This window comes from Saccopteryx leptura, chromosome 4 (genome assembly GCF_036850995.1).
Source record: "Saccopteryx leptura isolate mSacLep1 chromosome 4, mSacLep1_pri_phased_curated, whole genome shotgun sequence".
NCBI lineage: Eukaryota > Metazoa > Chordata > Mammalia > Chiroptera > Emballonuridae > Saccopteryx > Saccopteryx leptura.
This window is the reverse complement of record NC_089506.1, coordinates 211,684,641-211,704,325: the sequence shown is the minus strand read 5'-3', so window position 1 is coordinate 211,704,325 and position 19,685 is coordinate 211,684,641. Positions and strand designations below refer to the sequence as shown.

The window sequence follows — 19,685 nt, the reverse complement described above, 5'->3', positions numbered from 1 at the left end:
ACACACACACACACACACACACACACACTTGTTGCTGATCATTCTGAAAGTAAGCTGCAGATATTACAACACTTCAGTCCTGAATACTTCAGTACATATTTCCTATAAGAAAGGACATCTTGCTATATAACCATACCATTATCTTACTCAAGAAATTTAACGTTCTCTGATATATTGATATATTCGCTTTTTAGATTCCTTTTTTTTTAGGTGAGAGGAGGGTACATAGTGAGGCAGACTCCTACGTGTGCCCCAACCAGGGTCCACTAGGCAACCGCATCTCAGACCAGTGCTTGAGTACTGAGCTATTTTTAGCACCTAAGGCTGATGCACTCCAACAGAGCTATCCTTAGTGCCTGGGGTCACACTCAAACTAATTGAGCCACTGGCTGCAGGAGGAGAAGAGAGAGAGAAGGAGGGGGTGAAGAAGCAGATGGTCACTTCTCCTGTGTGCCCTGACCAGGAATTGAACCCGAGATGTCCATATGCCAGGCAGATGCTCTATCCACTGAGCAAATCAGCCAGGGCCACATTTTTTATTTCTAATCCAATTTACAAAGAATTTTTCTAAGTTTTCTACTCTTTGCCTGTATAAATGTTGGGCAAAATACCATTCCCCTCACCCTTGAGTAAGATCTATTTTGCCAAAGTCACGTAAGACAATTTCAACATTTTTAAAAGAGTATAAAATGTGGGCCCTGGCTGGTTTGCTCAGTGGTAGAGCATCAGCCTGGCATGTGCATGTCCTGGTTCTATTCCCAGCCAGGGCACACAGAAGAAGTGACCATCTGCTTCACACACTGTGATTGTTCTGTTCAGATAAAGTTTGTACTCTGATTTAATTCTAAAGTGTACCAAGTGGGCTACCAGGTTATATGTAACAATGGGCTGAGTCATTATATAAATATAATTATATATAAAACGGATGAGTCCTCGGTTTAGATAGCTCCATGGCACAGAAACTGAATTCTTTACTCCAAGTGTTTAATGGGTTTTACTGTTACCTATAACTTAAAGAAAAATAATAATAATGAAATTGACCAAAATGGCCACCACAGCCCTCTATGAAGCGTGTCACAAAATCCCTGGGCTTAGAATGATGACACCTGGGCCGTGTCCTGGCTGGACCACTGCAGAGTCTTAGAACGTTGGGCAAGTCACACCATCTTTCCCGGTCTCGATCTCCTCATGTGTAAACTGAAGAAAGGCTAGGGTATTGCTGAGTCACTACTGCCTAAGACCCTCTACAGAAAGAAGTGAATGCAGAGATCAGAGGCTGCTATCTGTACAATGGCCTTCTGGCACAGGTGCCTGAGGCTGGCTTCAGAGAACTTGGGGATGGTAAGGTGGCCACCTTTCTTGATAAGAGGGGGTCACCAGGCCCAGACTGTACAAACAACTCGCTGTCTGCTGAGTACCAGCCCTCCTTCTGAAAGCCTACAATTTTGGTACATGATAGGAAGGGGTGCCTATGTGACCAGCCTCTAATGAAACCCTGGGCACTGAGTCTCTAAAGGGCTTCCCTGGTGGACAACCTATCACACGCACTGTCACAGTTCATTGCTGGAGGAACTGAGTGTGTCCTGTACAACTCCACTGGGAGCGGACTCTTCAAAGCTGGCGCCTGGTTTCCTCCGAACTCCACCTCATGTGCCTTTTCTCTGCTGATTCTGCTTTGTGTCCTTTCGCTGTAATAAACCACAGCCGTGAGTACGGCTGTGTGCTGAATCCTGAGTCACCCTAGCTAGTTATCTAACCTGGGATGGTTTGGGGATCCCTGATACAGGTTCTATGACTCACTGCCTGTGAACAAGGAACCAAAACAGGACTCTATGGTAAGACACACCACACTTCACTCATTTATTTTGCTAACTGTCATTTAAACAAATGGCAATATATATACTGCTCACAAAAATTAAGGGATATTTCAAAATAAACATGAAGCAATAAAATATCCCCTAATTTTTGTGAGCAGTATATTATGAATCTCAAGTACTAAACAAAATAACTATTTATTTAAAATGACTAAAACATGTTTATTATATCTAGCCCCTCGAACCTCTGGTTGGCTGTAGAGTAGGAAGAAGAGAAAGTAAACCTTCTCTGTGTGTAAGGGTTAGGACCTTTCTGTTTCTCAAGTTGGTGACACAAAGGAACAGCCCCCTTAATGAGTAGACATCACCAAGGCTTAATGTCCTATTAACAGCACAACCAGGCACTGCACACCCCTGTGGTAGAAATGGGTGGTGTGTCTAGGTTTTCTCAATTGGCCCACAGGTTTTGTCACTTTTCACGCTGTGCTGTGGCCAAAGCCAGCAGTGTGCCCTAACTCTGTGACAGGCACAGGCCAGCTCCCTTCGGACAGAGGAGGGAAGCAGCACAATGTGGACTCTTAGGGGAGGAACAGACTGCAGGCTTTGCTTTTACCTCTGCTCAGAAGGAAGAGTCCTAACATACAGATTTACAGTGAGTACCCAAGGGGCTGCCCTGCGACAAAAGGGACCTATGACACACAGGTGGAAGAACCACTTCCAATCGATAGCCCATATATCTTGTTCTACTACAGAACCAGCAAAGGTGATGACCCTATTCCTAAGTTCAAGAGTCAATTTATGACTTAATAGTTGGACATTAAATCATAAATGAAAGTTGGAATAAAATATAGCATAATTCATGAAAAATATATAATGAAAAATGATTAAAACACAGAGAAAAATAGAAAACAAAAGTCACTTGTGTTCTAACCAGCTAAACACGGGATTTGTTAACATTTGGGTGTATTTCACTGCTATTTAAAAGTCTATTATGCCTAGGGCCCTGGCCGATGGCTCAGTGGATAGAGCTTCAGCCTAGCGTGGGGACATCCCGGGATTGATTCTCGGTCAGGGCACACATGAGAAATGACCATCCGTTTCTCTCCCCCTCCCTCTTCCCCTCCTGCAGCCAGTGGTCCGAGCATCGGCCCAGGCACTGAGGATAGCTCGGCTGGGCCAAGTGCGTCACCCTCAAGCGCTACAGCTCGGTTGTGAGCATTGGTCCCAGACGGGGTTGCCTTCCCCGCCTCTCACCTAAAAATAAAATCTAGGGTGCAGGGTGGGAGGATCACTAAGAGGGGAGACGAAGAGGCTTCTGGGGTCCTGGTAATGTTCTCTTTTTCTTGGGTCTTAGTGGTAGTTAAGTGGGTATGCTCACTTGTGAAAATTCATTGAGCTGTATTCTTATAATCTGGATCATTTTCTTTGTATATGTTATATGTCAATAAAAAGTTAACTTACAAAATCTGCTAAGTGTTTTGCTTTTTGTTGTTTCTTTTATTTTAACTTTCTTATTTTGAAATTAAATTTAATGGGGTGTTTTGCTTTCAAATACTATAGTTGTAATCATACACAGAAATACATTTGAATTCTGCCTTTGTTCCATAGTTACTTTAATTCTCCTTCCAAGGTCTAGATATCCAGATATTTAATATTTTAATTGCAGAAATAAAAAAGTGTCATCACTCATTACTAGATTGTAATTATTACAGTTTACATTTTTCGTATACATACAATAAATTATCTAGCTACTGTTACAGAGCATATGTAATGTCACAAAATAAATAAAAATAAAAATCACAGGCATTTCCCATGTTCCTGCATTTTAATAGCTGTAAAATTTGAGTATGTTTATCATAATTAATTTATTGCTTTTTTATTGACAACTGAGGTGGCTGATGAATTTTCAATGTTATCAATCATTGTGATAGATATTGTTGGGTATGCAACCTTTACCATATGCTGAATTATCTACTCAGCAGATAAGAAAAAATAGAATTATTTACTTAAAAGGTTATGAACATTTTTATAGATTATCAAATTGCTTTCTAAAACAACTGTACCATTCTGGGGAGTAATGAAACATTGCAGACAGAGCATAGCCTAGCTGTGAGAGAGGCCAGGGTTTAAACACTGTCAATGACCAGCAGTGTGACCCCAGGCAGGCTCTTAACGTCTCTGATCTTCAGTTTCTTCATCTGGAAAATGAGGACAGTCATCTAATTTATCAGGTTATTAAATAAACTTAGTTAAGTACTTAGTAGCTTCACAAAATTAAATACCGCCTGCAATTTATGAATGTGCTGCACCCTTGCCCGCACTGGGTTTGTCATAACTTCTTAAACATCCGATTTAAAAGACCAAAAGCGGCCCTGGCCGGTTGGCTCAGTGGTAGAGCGTCGGCCTGGCGTGCAGAAGTCCCGGGTTCGATTCCCGGCCAGGGCACACAGGAGAGGCGCCCATCTGCTTCTCCACCCCTCCCCCTCTCCTTCCTCTCTGTCTCTCTCTTCCCCTCCCGCAGCCGAAGCTCCATTGGAGCAGGGATGGCCCAGGCGCTGGGGATGGCTCCTTGGCCTCTGCCCCAGGCGCTAGAGTGGCTCTGGTCGCAGCGGAGCGACGCCCCGGAGGGGCAGAGCATCGCCCCTTGGTGGGCGTGCCGGGTGGATCCCGGTCGGGCACATGCAGGAGTCAGTCTGACTGTCTCTCCCTGTTTCTAGCTTCGGGGAATGCAAAAAAGAAAAAAAAAAATCAAAAAAAAAAAAAAAAGACCAAAAGCAATTCTGTAGTTTATTTCAATGTGCAATTACTTCAGTAGTAACATATTTATCTTAATCTATTTACCTACATTTCCTCTTGTGAATCTTTCAGTTTTTCTGTCTTTTAATTATACAGGTCTTAATTAATTTTTTAAAAATTTTTCATTAATTCATTTTAGAGAGGAGAGTGAGAGAGAGAGAGAGAGAGAAAGGCGGGAGGAGCAGGAAGCATCAACTCCCATATGTGCCTTGACCAGACAAGTGCAGGGTTTTGAACCGGTGACCTCAGTGTTCCAGGTCAACGCTTTATCCACTGCGCCACCATAGGTCAGGCAACTTTTATTTTTTTTAATAACAGTTCCACAGAAATTTTTCTCAGCCTTCCTTGATCGCCCCAATCAATCTGTCAGTAAGTCACTGTATTTGCATGTGGTTCTATTATTATTTGTAAGATTGGAAAGTTATCTCTGTTTTAGAGGCTTGAAAACTAATTTAATTTTTCCTAGATTTTTATATAGTTTTATATAATTTTTATTTCTGGCTCTTCAATTTACTTAGAATTTAGTTTGATGTTTATAGTAAAGCAAGGGTCTAGTACTTATTATTTCAAATTTCTAATCAATTATTTCAAAATATTTTAGGGAATAAAGTAAGTACTTCTCTTTGGTGAGATCTCCTAAAATGTAAAACTAAATCAAATCTCACATATGTTTTAACTATCATTTCACCTTCCCAATAAGATATTATAACTATGATCTGATATTTTAACAAGTAGAGTTTCCATTTTTTCCTTTAAGAATGTACATATTGTTCTTTTTATTTAAGATATAATTGTTTTTAGGAAGTTTAGAGATAAGTAGTAATAATAGTTACTCTCATTGATTCAGACATAAGCAAAATGTTAAAACCTTACCTGAAATTCTGTATTGCACCAACATGTGATTCTATGGTACTGAAATTAAAATAAAGAAATACATTATTACGAAAAGCAAAGGAAGCATTATATAAAACAATCTAACACAAGTTTAAACAACTTTCCTTTTGTATGTGGAGATCAGGTTACACAGTTAACTTTTCTCTTTAGGGGAATAGGGAGAGAGAAAGGAGAGGGAAGGGAGAGAGAAAGAGAGAAAGAGAGAGAGAGAGAGAGAGAGAGAGAGAGAGAGAAGCATCAACTCATTGTTCCACTTATTTGTGTCACTGAATGCCTCTCATATGTGCCCTGACCAGGACTCGAACTGGCGACCTTGGGGGTTGAGCCATTGCCCTTTGGATTGAACCTGCACCCTCAGGGTGGAGCCCTGACTTGGGGTCCAGCCGGTGCCCTTGAGATCAAGCAGGCAACCTTGGCGCTCCCAGATGTTCTATCCATTGTGCCATAAGCCAGGGCTAACAGTTAATTTTTAAATCATGATTTGATACTGTGTGTTGATTAAGAATAACACAAGGTACAAACAACAATATAGCTAAAAAGCCTTCATATCAGCTACGGAAAGTAGGCATAGTCAGCAAAGAACAAAATAAAACAGAAAAATTTTCTAAGGCATATATTTTATGTTAATCATGGTGTCCTATAGCAGTGGTCCCCAACCTTTTTTGGGCCATGGACCGGTTTAATGTCAGAAAATATTTTCACAGACCAGCCTTTAGGGTGGGATGGATAAATGTATCACGTGACTGAGACAAGCGTCAAGAGTGAGTCTTAGACGAATGTAACAGAGGGAATCTGGTAATTTTTAAAAAATAAAACATCGTTCAGACTTAAATATAAATAAAACAAAAATAATGTCAGTTATTAATTCTTTCTCTGCAGACCGGTACCGGTCCGTGGCCCAGGGGTTGGGGACCACTGTCCTATAGAATAGAAACTTCAGTCATGTTAAAGCAGCAATCCAACTGACAAACAGTCAATTTTGAAAGAAACTGCGAGAAGTGTTGGCAGATTACATCTTACTGGAAAAGCCAGACTTTGCTACTGGTGGTGTCCAAAACCATCACATCCCAATCTTAGGGCACTGAAACCATACACAATTAACTCTCTTGTTAGGAAAGGGACACACACGCAGCCTGCATTCTCTCCACATTCTTAGCAGCTTCTTTTGAAGCCGTATTACACCCAGAAGCCACCCCATCCTGCAATCAACTTCAAACTCCCCATCCAGGGAGTGTTGCTCACTGCGAAGACAGATGAGGTACATCTGTGAGCAGTTCTCCTGGCAGCAAAGGCCAGGGGAGGGATGAGAGTGGCTTTTATAATCACATCATGTGTTAAATGACTTTACAGAAAAGGGAAGAAAGCAAGAGCTACATCACAAAACGTAAATTATAAGACTTCACATCCTTGTCTCACTCTGTCCAGACATAATTGTGACATCACTGTAATCCATGTGTCTGTGCACCCGCAAAGTTGGCCATGGTTCTCAGAGTCCCTTCTCCTTTATAGGAGTCAAGTTTATATTTTTGATCATCACCCTATATATTCCCTACCCTGTAGAGACTTAGCAGTGATAATGGGCTAAATGGACTCAAAGGACCTTGTGTGCATGGAGGAGTACTGGGTCAAGCGGAGATTCAACTGCCAGCCCAACCCCAAGATCTGCTATTTAAACTCTGGGCAAAGAGGTGATGAGGGGACCCCCATTACAATGGCTCTCTAGACCCAAGTGGGAAAGCCGCACACCAGTGACTGAATAACACTCTGAATAGCTAGCTGATGAGGCATTTGCGATGGATCTAAAAGGTTAACAGGCAGATTGCTGAATTTCAGACTCTTGAGAAGGAGCTTTATAATGATCATAATTCCAGATGGAAAGGAAAAAGTAGGCTTTGTTTTCCTTAAAGTAATTTTTAAAAAATATTTGTTTATTTATTTATTTAGTGACAGAGTCAGAGAGAGGGACAGACAAGAGGGGAGAGAGATGAGAAGCATCAATTCTTCATTGTGGCACCTTAGTTGTTTGTTGATTGCTTTCTCATATGTGCCTTGCCTGGGGGTCACAGCAGACCAAGTAACCCCTTGCTCAAGCCAGCGACCTTGGGTCCAAGCTGGTGAGCTTTGCTCAAACCATATGAGCCCGCATTCAAGCTGGCGACCTCGGGGTTTTGAACCTGGGTCCTCTGCATCCCAATCCGATGCTCTATCCACTGCACCACCGTCCGATCAGGCTCCTTAAAGTAATTTAACGACTCATTAAAGTTTTCTTTCAAATACTGAATGACAGCTCTACTTTATATACCCCTTTTGATCTTAATTTGCGTAGAACTAGATATCTTTCATATCGCCATTATTTTATTAAGTAAATTAAGGAAGGATTAGTCTGTTCATTACTAACCACTGCTTCAGTTATAGCCAAAGATAGACTATGGCAATTTCACTTGATAGTATGACAAACTGAATTTCCTTCTTTTGAGTTTACTAAAGCAATGGTTGTCAGCAATGGTAATACTATTCCTAGGGGCCATTTTGGAAACACTGCAGGTCCCTACAAATCACAGTGAAGAAATGTTCCATGTAACTGAAATATCTGGTTAGCCTAAACCCAGTGTAATCAGAAATAAGTGATTCTTCAAAAATGCTGATAGTAAAATATTTTTATAAGTAGTTACACAAAAAGTCCTATATTTAGGAGAAAGCTTAATGGGTTCAAGAGCTTATCATGATTTTTTTTTGTGTGTGTGTGACAGAGAGAGGGACAGATAGGGACAGACAGACAGGAAGGGAGAGAGGTGAGAAGTTTCAATTCTTTGTTGCAGCACCTTAGTTGTTCATGGACTTGCTTTCTCATCTGCCTTGATGGGAGGGGGGCAACAGTAGAGCAAGTGACCTCTTGCTCAAGCCAGCGACCATGTGCTCAAGCTGGTGAGCCCACGCTCAAGCTGGCGACCTCAGGATTTCGAACCTGGGTCCTCTGCGTCCCAGTCTGACACTCTAGTCACTGCACCACCACCTGGTCAGGCATGGAATTTTTAAATAAATTCCTTACTGTGTGCATCCTGTTATCCAAAGTACCATTGTATTTCCAACTACATATTTAATTGAAAAAAGTTAAAAGCCACAAAAACAGATGCAAATATTATCTCAACAGGCAATTGAGACTCATTTTAACAAATTAAGAACCAAACATTATTCAATTATTAGAACACATGAAAGGGTTCTTACTCGATTTCATTAATACAAGGTATTTTAAATATGCACATAGATTGCCATCCTACATATTTTTATTCTTGCAGTTCTGTGGTAAGAACTAACCCTGTCCCCGGGGACTCTCCCACAGCTTCTGTTCTTTTCCCACCTCAACAGTCTATCCTCGGCCCTTATCAGTGATATGGTTTTCTTTCCTTTTTTTTAAATTTTTCCTTTAGAGAGAGAGGGAGAGGGAGAGGAGTAGGGCAAGAGAGAGAAGCATCAACTCATTGTTTCATCTGGTTGTTCCATTTAGTTGTGCACTCACTGATTGCTTCTCATACATGTAGGGGTCGAGCCTGCAACCTCTGGCATGCTGGGTTGATGCTTTTATCTACTGAGCCACCTGGCCCCTGTCAGTAATATTGTTTTGAAGGCCATTTGGTTTTGAATGTATCATTTGATATGGGGAGGAATATCAAGATAAGAATATATTTCCAGTGATTTGTTATTACTCTAATGTCTCATGTCATAATGTGGGGAGCTGTATGACACAATATTTATGAATAATGCCTAGGTCACTTGAAGGAATGTGATACCTCTTCATTTGTTCTGCTTCAACAGTCTGCTATCTATCTTAGTACATTAACCCTACCGCAAATAAGGTTAGAACCTGCTTCCCCTTTTCATTTTTTTGTCCACCTATACCTCTATCCCTTCATTTTCTTCATTGTCTTGTACGAAACAGCATCTGGTCCTACCTTCCTAAATTCAAACTTCATTATAGATAAGTTTAAGCATGGGACTATTGCATTATGTCCCTCAGTGGTAGTCACCCAAGAGTGTCTAAATGCAAATACATGTTATGTTATTAAAATTATTTTCTTTTTCTTTTTTTTGCACACTACTCTTTGGGCACTTTACCAAGTTGCTGATGTTATGTGTGCTGAAAGCCATCTCATGTGTGACAGTGACTATCTGTTAGAGCAGAGGGTATTTGAGCTGCTGTGAAGCCGAGCTGAGAAAGACCGAGTGGGGCTGGGAAAGGCGTCCCTGCCACGGAGGGTGCACATTTGGACCGCGGTGGCATGCGTACCTGTCTGGGCACAGGGAGACGTAGAGCAGAAGCAGGGGCCCGGCCCCGACGACAGTGGCGAGGGAGGACCGCATCCAGGAGCTGAGCTGGCAGAAGTTACAGTAGTGCACCACTGCGATGAGGACAGCCGAGCTCACAAACACGGTGAACTGCAACGAGGGGCCGGCGCTCAATGAGAAGCCCCTCCCAGCCCCTCACTCGGGGGCCCACTCACCACCCGCCACCGGAGCACCCTGGGCCCAACCATTCAATCATTTCTCTCTGCTTCTGTGTCATATAAAAATATCACGGATATCAAAAATATCCAGCAGTTTCAAGGACAGATCATGAATCACTAGGTTAATTACAGAGAACTTCAGGGTACAAGTTTACAGAGGCTCTGAAAGTCTCCAAATGTGTGGAAATTGTATTTTGGAGGAAAGGGAAGGCAGGCTACACTATTCAAGAACTACATTGTGTAACCAGTTACCTTCAAAAAGCCTTTCCATCAGGTACCTACTGCCTGTCAGCAGAAGTGTAATTTGGTGTTAAATTATCAAACACAGCTGCCCTGGTAGTTCGTGTTACAGTCACTGTCACCCAAAATAAAACCTTCCACAACAGCATTAATTCATCAATAGGGTTTAACTCAGAAGCTCCTTCCCTGATTACCAGCAGCTGATCCAGGTGTGAGTCAATCACCTGGGTCAGTTCTGCAGACCAGCACATTATGTTGTATTGCTTACACCATTTCTTCTTCTTATAAAACACATGAGAAAACAACTGATTTGGACCTTCATGGACACCAAGAGAGGTAGGACAGTACATGTGTGCTGGGGACTCTCCCTAGGGCAGGGTGGCATCTTACCCAGCATTCATAAGTTGGCCAATGACAGGCTTGAGCATCTGGACAGGCTTCATGATAACCTCCCTGCCTGCTCCTCTATTACAGGCAAGGCTTTTCAAAAGACAAGCTCACAAGAATGACAGAGATTGTACTTCTTTAAGAGCTTATGCTAAATTGGTGTCCCAAGTCATAAGACTTATTTTTTTTTTAAGTGATGAAGGAATCCAGAGAGCACAGAAATAAAATCACCCAGGCTTTACATACATGTATGTTTGTCTTGAATTCGGAAGTGACGTGTGAGTAGACTGCGAGAGCAGGAAGTGACACCAGGATAGCCCCAATGAAATGGCGTGGGAGCCAGCCCGCTATCCACTCCAGCAGGCGCTTGGTACAAGCCATCACGTCCTCCAGGAAAAACACCATCCTGTAACAGGGAGGGAAAGGAGAACCGGGGTGTCTGCGGGTGGGTCAGCCTGCCAGGGAAGGGGGTAGAGGGGCCACTGCCAGCACTGCTCCCTGCTCTTATCCATGCTGCTGCCACTGGTGGGAACAACAGGTGGAGCCCCCCACACTCCTCACTCTTGGTGGATGGCAAGTACACTGGACTTGCTCAGCTCATTGTCCCTTAAGTTCATTTGTTGCATTCTAGTGAGCTGTGATTGTAAAAAGCCAAGCCTAAGCCTCTGTAGGTGCAAACGGAGCTGGTAAGAACGAGGCATGCAGATATTAACAGGCCCTGTGAAAGGTGGCCCCTTTTAGTACCATCGGCTTCTGGGGCAGGAGGTCTTGAGTGGGTGGTTCAGTTTTGTGGGGCCTTTCTGGTTGCCCCAGTGATTAAGGGGTGCTACTGACATCTAGAGAGGCATTCTGCAATGTACAGGGGAGTTCTGCCTTGCATTCCACACGACTGCCACATGCTCCCTGGACACACACGGAGGTGAAAAACCTGCTGACAATGACCTCAGCCTACAGCCTAGTTGTGTTTCATTTACAAATAGAAAGTGGTTTCTGTGTTTTTTAAACATACGCTTTTCCAGGAATAAACTACTGTGGAGACCAAGCAAGATTACCCCTTGTTATGTTTAGGACATCACCAAGAGATGTCTGGCATTTCAGAAGTCACAGGCTGCACCCAGCCCATGGCGCATTCAGAGATGTCACGTTCGCAGTAATCATGCGCATGAGAGCAGACAGCTGATGTCTCTGTTACAACTCCAGGTGGTGGTGCCCCAGCATATTCCAGGTGAAGCACAGCATATTTTATTTTAAATGGCTTTCTTGTTGCTTCTCCCTCCTATGGAGTGACAACATTTCATTGATTCTTTTAGAAGTTGTGTGTATAGGTGGGCTATATTTCAGGATAGTGACGTGAACATCATAAAATGTTTTTCATAAAGAAAGGAGCTGAGTGTGTAGGATGGAGAATTATGGTCCTGAAGGAAGAACAGCCTTGCCTAAGTTCAAGATCCCAGAGCCATGGGGAAGCCTGGACTCCAGCAGTGGGAGACAGAAGAGAAGACCGTGGGGGTCTGCCTCAGGAGGGAGGCCATGCACACAGGCCCTCTCTGGAGTCTGTCCCTGAGGAGGGTGGAAAGGGGCCAAGCCCACTGTCCTCACTTCTGCAGGGGCTAGGAGCCACTGCTGAGCCCGAGCACACTAAGCCTCATCAGGGCCTTGCACACACACACAGGCACCTGCACCTTCAGGCCTGAACAGCGACCACTCTGGTTGAGTTCAGCCTCCACCAGGAAACCCCAAATCTCAACCATGTCCCACGTGAAGCCAGGTCCCATCTGACCCTTTTAAGTCCGGGACTATTCTGGCCTCCTGATACTTAGAGGATAATGGAGTCTTTGGAATATTTCCAAGAATCATCACAAATATGCTTAAAGGCAGAATACATAAGCCCTACAAGGAGACAGAGGGAGCTGAGCCCCAGCCATGAGAAGGCAGGCCTGCAAGGCCCTCCACAAAGGTCCCTATCCCTAGGACTGCAGGTTTCTGAGGGCAAGACCCCTGTTCTCATGCGTGTTTAAGGCACAGCACAGATGGCTGCAGTGGAAGGACAAGAGCCCAAGCTGTGACTGGGCAGCCAACCCCAGAGCTGGCCACTGAAGTAGCCGCAGCACCAGCCTCCCTGGAGCACCTAAATATTCCTCGGTGTAAATTCTTGTCAGTCTGGAATTCTTAATATATATGTCCTCAGCGGGAAGAGAGGAAATCCTTCAGGGTCTCAGCCTCTCCCAGGCTTTGCCAATCCCTGACCATGTGAACTTTTAAAGCCACACCAGAGGTCTTTCAGGAGCACAGTGGCTACTTCATTCGCCTGGCCCAGCACCTTGGCATCCGGGCACAGCCAAGTCTGCAGTCTCTGAGCATGGGTGAGCCCAGATTCTGTAGAACTGGGTCCAAAGGAACAGTGAACAATGGTATAACAGGTTTTTAAAAACTGATTGGAGACAACGGTAGCCTTGGAGAGATGAAGAGCCCTGAGCCGTAGGCCCGGTGCCAGACGGAAGCCTGGAGCTGGGGCAGGGAGGGGACTGCGTAACTGCAGATGGGCACTGTGTGTTCTTTGGGGTGAGAGAAATGTTCTAAAATTATATGAGGATGTTTGCACAACTCTATAAGTTTATTAAAGATAACCGAATTGTAGATGTCAACTTATCATGGGATTATCACAAAACCAAACTTAAAAAGAAAAAACCATCTAAGGGCCAGAGAATGACTTTGTCTGGGTTCCCCAGAGGCAGCGCTGATCTGGGAGTAGGTCCCAGGCAGCTCAGCGAGGGGTGCAGAGCAAGGACACAGAGAGGCAGGAATAGAACTCCACCCAGCGGGAAGGGAATTTGGGGGACTGCAAGGATGTACTCAGTTACCTGAACCAGGAACAGGAGATGAGGGTGTGGCCTCTGGAAGCCCTAGCAAAGAGCCCCCCTGTGAGGAGCTCCCTCCTCAGGGGGGGAGCACGGAGACAATGATTATGAAGGGGGTGGGGAAGTCACCCAGCCCCAGGGCCAGACCTGAAGCTATTGCTCCCTAACCTGGGATGTTGGGGAAGAGGAGCAGAGACTTATGGTCAAGGCCCTTCTCCCCGTTTCTGTTTTATCCCCAGCTCTTGGGGGCAACTACTAGTGGAACCCTACCAGGCTGACAGGCTGACCTGTTGGGAGTGCCAGGGCTGGACAGAAGAGGTGGCTGTAGTGCAAGGGCCCAGTGTCACAGTGCCCAGGAGGCAGATGATGCAGGCAGACTGTGTCCAGAGTAGCTGTGAGCTTCCTCAATCCTAGACTGAACCCCGACATCAAGCTGGGGGCCAGTTTCCTGAGGGGCCAGCGTTGTCTATTCAGACCCTCTTTTTTATAATATTTTATTTTTTATTTTTAATTTATTGTGTTGACATGTTTTCAAATGTTCTATTCCATTTATTTATTTACTTGTTTATTTGTTTGTTTTGCTTTTTCTTCTTTTCCAAGTGAGGAAAGGAGAGAGATACAGACTCCGCATATGCCCCGACGGGGATCTCCACCAGGCAACCCCCATCTGGGGCTATGCTCGCAACCAAGCTATTTTTTTAGTGTCTGAGATGGAAGCTCTACAGAGCCATCCTCAGTGCCCAGGGCCGATGTGCTCGAATCAATAGAGCCATGGCTGTGGGGGAAGAAGAGGAGAGTAAGGGGGGAAAGAGGGAAGGGGAGTGTGTGTGTGTGTGTGTGTGTGTGTGTGTGTGTATGTGAGAGAGAGAGAGAGAGAGAGAGAGAGAGAGAGAGAAAAGGGGGAGGTTGAGGGGTGGAGAAGAAGATGGTCACTTCTCCTGTGTGCCCTGACTGGAAATCAAACCTGGAACATTCACACTCCGGGCCGATGTTCTACCACTGAGCCAACTGGCAGGGCCCACTCCCTCTATTTTTAAATAAGTTATCTTTTTATTATTGAGCTTACATCCTAGATATTAGACCCTTAGTTTTGATTGCTTCTCATATGTGCTCTGACCAGGGATTGAACCTGCAACCTCAGTGGGCCAGGAATGATGCTCTAGCCACTGAGCCAGCCAACCAGGGCCTCTCTTTAACTTTTTTGATGGTGTTCTTTAAAGTTAAAAAATTTGAATTTTGATGAAGTCCAATCATCTACTTTTTTCTTTGGTTGCTGGTGCTTTTTTGTGTTGTTTCTAAGAAACCACTGCTTGATCTAAGCTCCCAGAGACTTATACCTATAATTTCTACTAAGGGCTTTACCATTTCGCTCTTACATCCAGGAGAGGCACCTGCTCATCTGCTGGCAGCCCCCGGTCAACTGCACCTCATACAATTCTTTTCTTTTTCTCTTCCCTTTCTTACTTCCTATCTCCCCACCTTTTCTTTTTCTTTTTTTGTATTTTTTCTGAAGTTGGAAACAGGGAGGCAAGTCAGATAGACTCCCGCATGCGCCCAACCGCGGGATCCACCTGGCATGCCCACCAGGGGGCGATGCTCTGCCTATCTGGGGTGTCGCTCTGTTGCAACCAGAGCCATTCTAGCGCCTGAGGCAGAGGCCATAGAGCCATCCTCAGCGCCCGGGCCAACTTTGCTTCAATGGAGCTTTGGCTGCAGGAGGGGAAGAAAGAGACAGAGAGGAAGGAGAGGGGGAGGGGTGGAGAAGCAGATGGGCACTTCTCCTGTGTGCCCTGGCTGGGAATTGAACCCAGGACCCCTGCACGCCAGGCCAACGCTCTACCACTGAGCCAACTGGCCAGGGCCTCCCCACCTTTTCTTTTTAAAAGTGTCTGGTTTGGGAGATCCAGGGACTAGCTGGCGGCATCGGGGCTCCAGAGGACTATGACCCCTCTGGTAAAGAAGGTGCCCACCTGTGCCGAGGGCCAGGGTCTTCAAGGGAGAAACCTGTAAAGCAGGACTGGGGGAGGGAAGGAAAGAGGACCCGTCATCTGAAATGAGCTTGCAGAGACAGCCCGCTTCAGACCGCTGGTCAGCCGTGCCGCAGACTGTTCAGTCATAAACTGGTGAGCCAGCAGAGGGAGCCAGAGGCTAAAAGCTGGAGAACTGCCCTGCAGGTGAGCCTTTACCTGACGGAGACCACGAGGGACAGCACCTCCAGTAGCAGGGCCGCCCCGAAGACTGCCAGGGTGGCTGGCGGGGGAGGTGTGGTGGCAGCCCCGTACTTCAGGAAGCAGGTGATGGAGAGAATAAGAAACACCGTTGTTGACAGAAACACATCCAGGAGGGAGCTGAAGGTGGCACTGGCGAAAGTCTTCACGGGAGAGTTCTTCATAACCTGTTTGGGGTAGGAGAAAGGTGGGGGCATGAAGAGATGCTGTGAGTGTAGCTTGGGTGAGAAACCCAGACATGTACTTAGCACTTGTCACCCCCAACCAGGTATAGAGTGATAACTGCTCTACTTCACAGTGAGGAAACTGAGGCACAGAGAAGTTAAGGACCGCACACCATTCAGTTCTCACAGGTGCATTAATTACATCCTGAGCCTGAAAGGTGAGTTACTGACGGGCAACGTCAACAACTCTGTGTCTATTAAGTCAGTAGCACAAAAGCCACGTGCTGGAAGCTTCCGCTGAATGCTGAGTCCCAGGTTCGGGGGTGTGAAAGCTGCACTCAGGACTGAAGGAGCAGGTGGGGACTGGAGCAGCAGAAGATGAAAACAGGCCTGCCAGCTGCCAGTAAGAGATGCTCCTGCCTTCAGTCAGGAGCCCGCTCGGGGTCCAGCTCTGCTTAGGGTGCTGGGGGAGCCATGAAACAGGGCCCTAGGGGAGTGCACAGCCTCATGGTGGACGCGTCAGCTGCATTAGAAAGGGGCCAGAAAATGATGAGCCCAGGTTGTCAGGCTAAAGAGTGCAGAAAGATTGGGAGTTTTCTCCCTTGTGTAGATAAATTCACAAACAGATACAATTTAGGGCTTATGGATTGTGGGAAATCAGTTTTAGTCTTTGTTTTCCTGTCAGTCAGGAAAACAAAAAAATCTTTCCAAAGCACAAAACTGAGAGCTTTCCAGTAAAAATGACACATTTCTATAGCAAAAATGATAAGAACACACACACCTCTTCTTGATAGCTGCTCCTGTAGGCTTGCTCTAGCTCCTGATCCAGGAAGTTCAAGCTGAACTGATTAATGGGTGGTTTAAAAAAATAATCTTTCATCAAGCTAGAAGAGATGAAAATGCAATCAATTGACATGAAGTACAATCATATTTATTTTATCAGACAATCGCAAGTAGCTACCAAATGTCATTCATTAAGCATGTCAGAAAAACTGTATCTAAAAGTCACCATGTTATAGACATGGCTTGAACACCCCTTTTAGAACATATCTCCAGAAAGTATTTCCAAACATAAACGCATTTTATGTTTCCCCTTCATTAAAGAATGACCATTCACCGTAATTATAGCACACATAGGAACTCTGCTTTTGAAAACATCTTCCAGCTAAACAAAGTTAGAGAAAGCAGCTTTTTTGTTTTATGAAACCATCGTTCTGAAGGACCAGCAGATCCCCGTACTGAGAGTACTTGTGTAGACCTGAAGGCTTCCAATGAAAACATAATTCACAGCCAGCTGTCCTGTCACTCAGGGTACTGACAGTAATCACCACTTCAAAGGAAGTTCACAGACTGTTATCAAACGATTGTGTTTACAGTTAGTGCAATTTTGGTGCTAATGTCACAAATGCAGACTGCACGTGAAACTTGAAAATTGATAATGTTAAATGACTTTAATAGCAGAGAAATCAAACCTGCTTTATATGACTCAGTCTTTTACGGATTAATATCCTTTTTCTATTACAGAAGAGTTAACATGGCTTCAGAAGGCAAATACAGCTGTGGGGTGTAGTCTCTCTCCCTCATACAATAACTACTAGAATTACATCAGATGAAGTGCCTAGCATATACCTGACACACAGTAGGGTTCACTGTGTTTCCTCCTTTCCTTGCAGTAGAGTGAACTCTTTTTTTTTTTTTTTAAGAGAGAAGAGGGGAGATAGAGAGACAGACTCCCACATGTGCCCCAACCGGGATCCACTCGGTAACGCCCATCTGGGGCCGATGCTCCAATCAACTGTGCTATCCTCAGCACTCAGGGCTAACGCTCTAACCAATTGAGCCACTGGCTTCAGGTGGGGAAGAAGGAGAGAAGGGTGAGGGGTATGGAGCGGGGCGAAGCAGATTGTCGCTTTTCCTGTGTGCCCTGACTGGGGATTGAACCTGGGACGTCCGCACACCAGGCTGACACTCTATCCACTGAACCAACTGGCCAGGGCAGATGAACTCTTTTTGTGTTAAGTGTGCAATACCTCACTACAATCTCAGACTCAAAGGAGAGAAAATTCTATCCCCTAATGTTGACCAACCATCACAACATACTGTCAGTCAATGCTGAATATATTTTTCAAGTGCAAGAGTATGTTCACCAAAAAGACAATGTGAGGCCACAAAAAAGTGTTAGTAAATGTAAAAGGACTGAAATCACATAGAGTACATCTTTGACCATGATAACATTAAGCTAGAAATTGGCCCTTGCTGGATAGCTCAATGGTCAGGACACACAAGAGAAGTGATCATCTGCTTCTCTCCCCCCTATCTCTCCCCCTTCTCTCCCTCTTCCCCTCCCACAGCCAGTGGCTCAACTGGTTTGAGCATTGGCCCCGAAATTTGAGGATAGCTCTGTTGGTCAGAACACACCAGCCTCAGGCACTAAAAATAGCTCGGTTGATTTGAACATTGGCTCCAGACAGGGGTTGCTGGGTAGATCCCAGTCAGGGCATATGTGGGAGTCTGTCTCACTATCTCCCTTCCTCTCACTTAAAAAAAAACAAAACCAATTTCCACTAAAAGGAGTGAGGGTTCTTTTGAGAAATGTCTAATTCCTGAGCTAGGTCAGTGAAGATACAAAATGAGCCTGGAACATCTGTTGTGCTAGAGTAGCAATAGTCAACCTTTTTCATCTCACGGCACATATAAACTAATTACTAAAATTCTGCAGCACACCAAAAAATATATCTTTTGATGATCTGACAAAAATAAAAAATAAAAATGGGCATAATTTTGATTCATTCACACTGGATATCTATTGTTGTGTTGGTTGCTGTCATTTTTTATTTGACAATCTAAGGGAAAAAGAAGTCTGTGCCCTTGACTAAATAGTCAAGTATTGTATGTTTTAAAAATTCTCATGGCATACGGCCTGACCAGGTGGTTGCATAGTGGATAGAGCGTTGGACTGGGATGTGGAGGACCCAGGTTCAAGACCCCGAGGTCGCCATCTTGAGCGCGGGCTCATCTGGTTTGAGCAAAGCACACTAGCTTGGACCCAAGGTCACTGGCTTGAGCAAGGGGTTACTTGGTCTGCTGAAGGCCCACAGTCAAGGCACATATGAGAAAGCAATCAATGAACAACTAAGGTGTCGCAACGAAAAACTGATGATTGATGCTTCTCATCTCTCTCCGTTCCTGTCTGTCTGTCCTTATTTATCCCTCTCTCTGACTCTCTGTCTCTGTAAAGAAAAAAAAAATTCTCATGGCATGTGGATTGAAAGTCACTGTGCTAGAATGTAAGAAATTGCTCAAAATAAATGATGAAGTTGTGTCAAAAGGACACAGGAGCCAACCTGAAGGGGGTCTCCCAGTGTCCAGAGTTGGTACAACTAGAGCATCAAACTAGAGTAAGGACAGCACTGGACTATATTCTGTGAAGTAGAACAGGACTCCATGAGTCCAGGTTGATAATATGGGGGCAGATAAAGAATAAATAAATGGGGAAGGGCTTTTCTTTACAGTGGAATGCTGAGCACCAAATGATAACTGTACAGTTGGTACTGGAGCAGGAAAATCACTATTCTAAACTGTCTTAGTATAAAGATTGTTACAGACAAGAACCATCAGTGGAGATTAAATCTAGGGGAATTTGATGAGGAATGTGATATTGACATAATCTTCCCACAAACTACTTATTAGTCACAAGAAGAAAATCATAAGTATAGACTGGAGAAGTCTGCAATACTTGTCTAGTTGATCAAAATTACTATGCAGATGAAGGACAAATGGGCACCAGGTGCATCTAGATATA

General features: G+C 44.5%; 1 protein-coding gene across 1 annotated transcript in view; it reads right to left on the bottom strand.

The window, feature by feature from the left end:
• Positions 1 to 19,685, bottom strand: part of ADCY9 (adenylate cyclase 9) — a 157,125-nt gene that overhangs the window by 8,847 nt on the left and 128,593 nt on the right. Inside the window, exons 6-10 of the mRNA XM_066382709.1 lie at positions 16,665 to 16,767; positions 15,678 to 15,886; positions 10,880 to 11,039; positions 9,790 to 9,938; positions 5,484 to 5,522 (exon numbers count right to left, since the gene is read on the bottom strand). Of these exons, the coding sequence (XP_066238806.1) occupies positions 5,484 to 5,522; positions 9,790 to 9,938; positions 10,880 to 11,039; positions 15,678 to 15,886; positions 16,665 to 16,767 (660 nt within the window). The remainder of the gene's footprint in view (positions 1 to 5,483; positions 5,523 to 9,789; positions 9,939 to 10,879; positions 11,040 to 15,677; positions 15,887 to 16,664; positions 16,768 to 19,685) is intronic.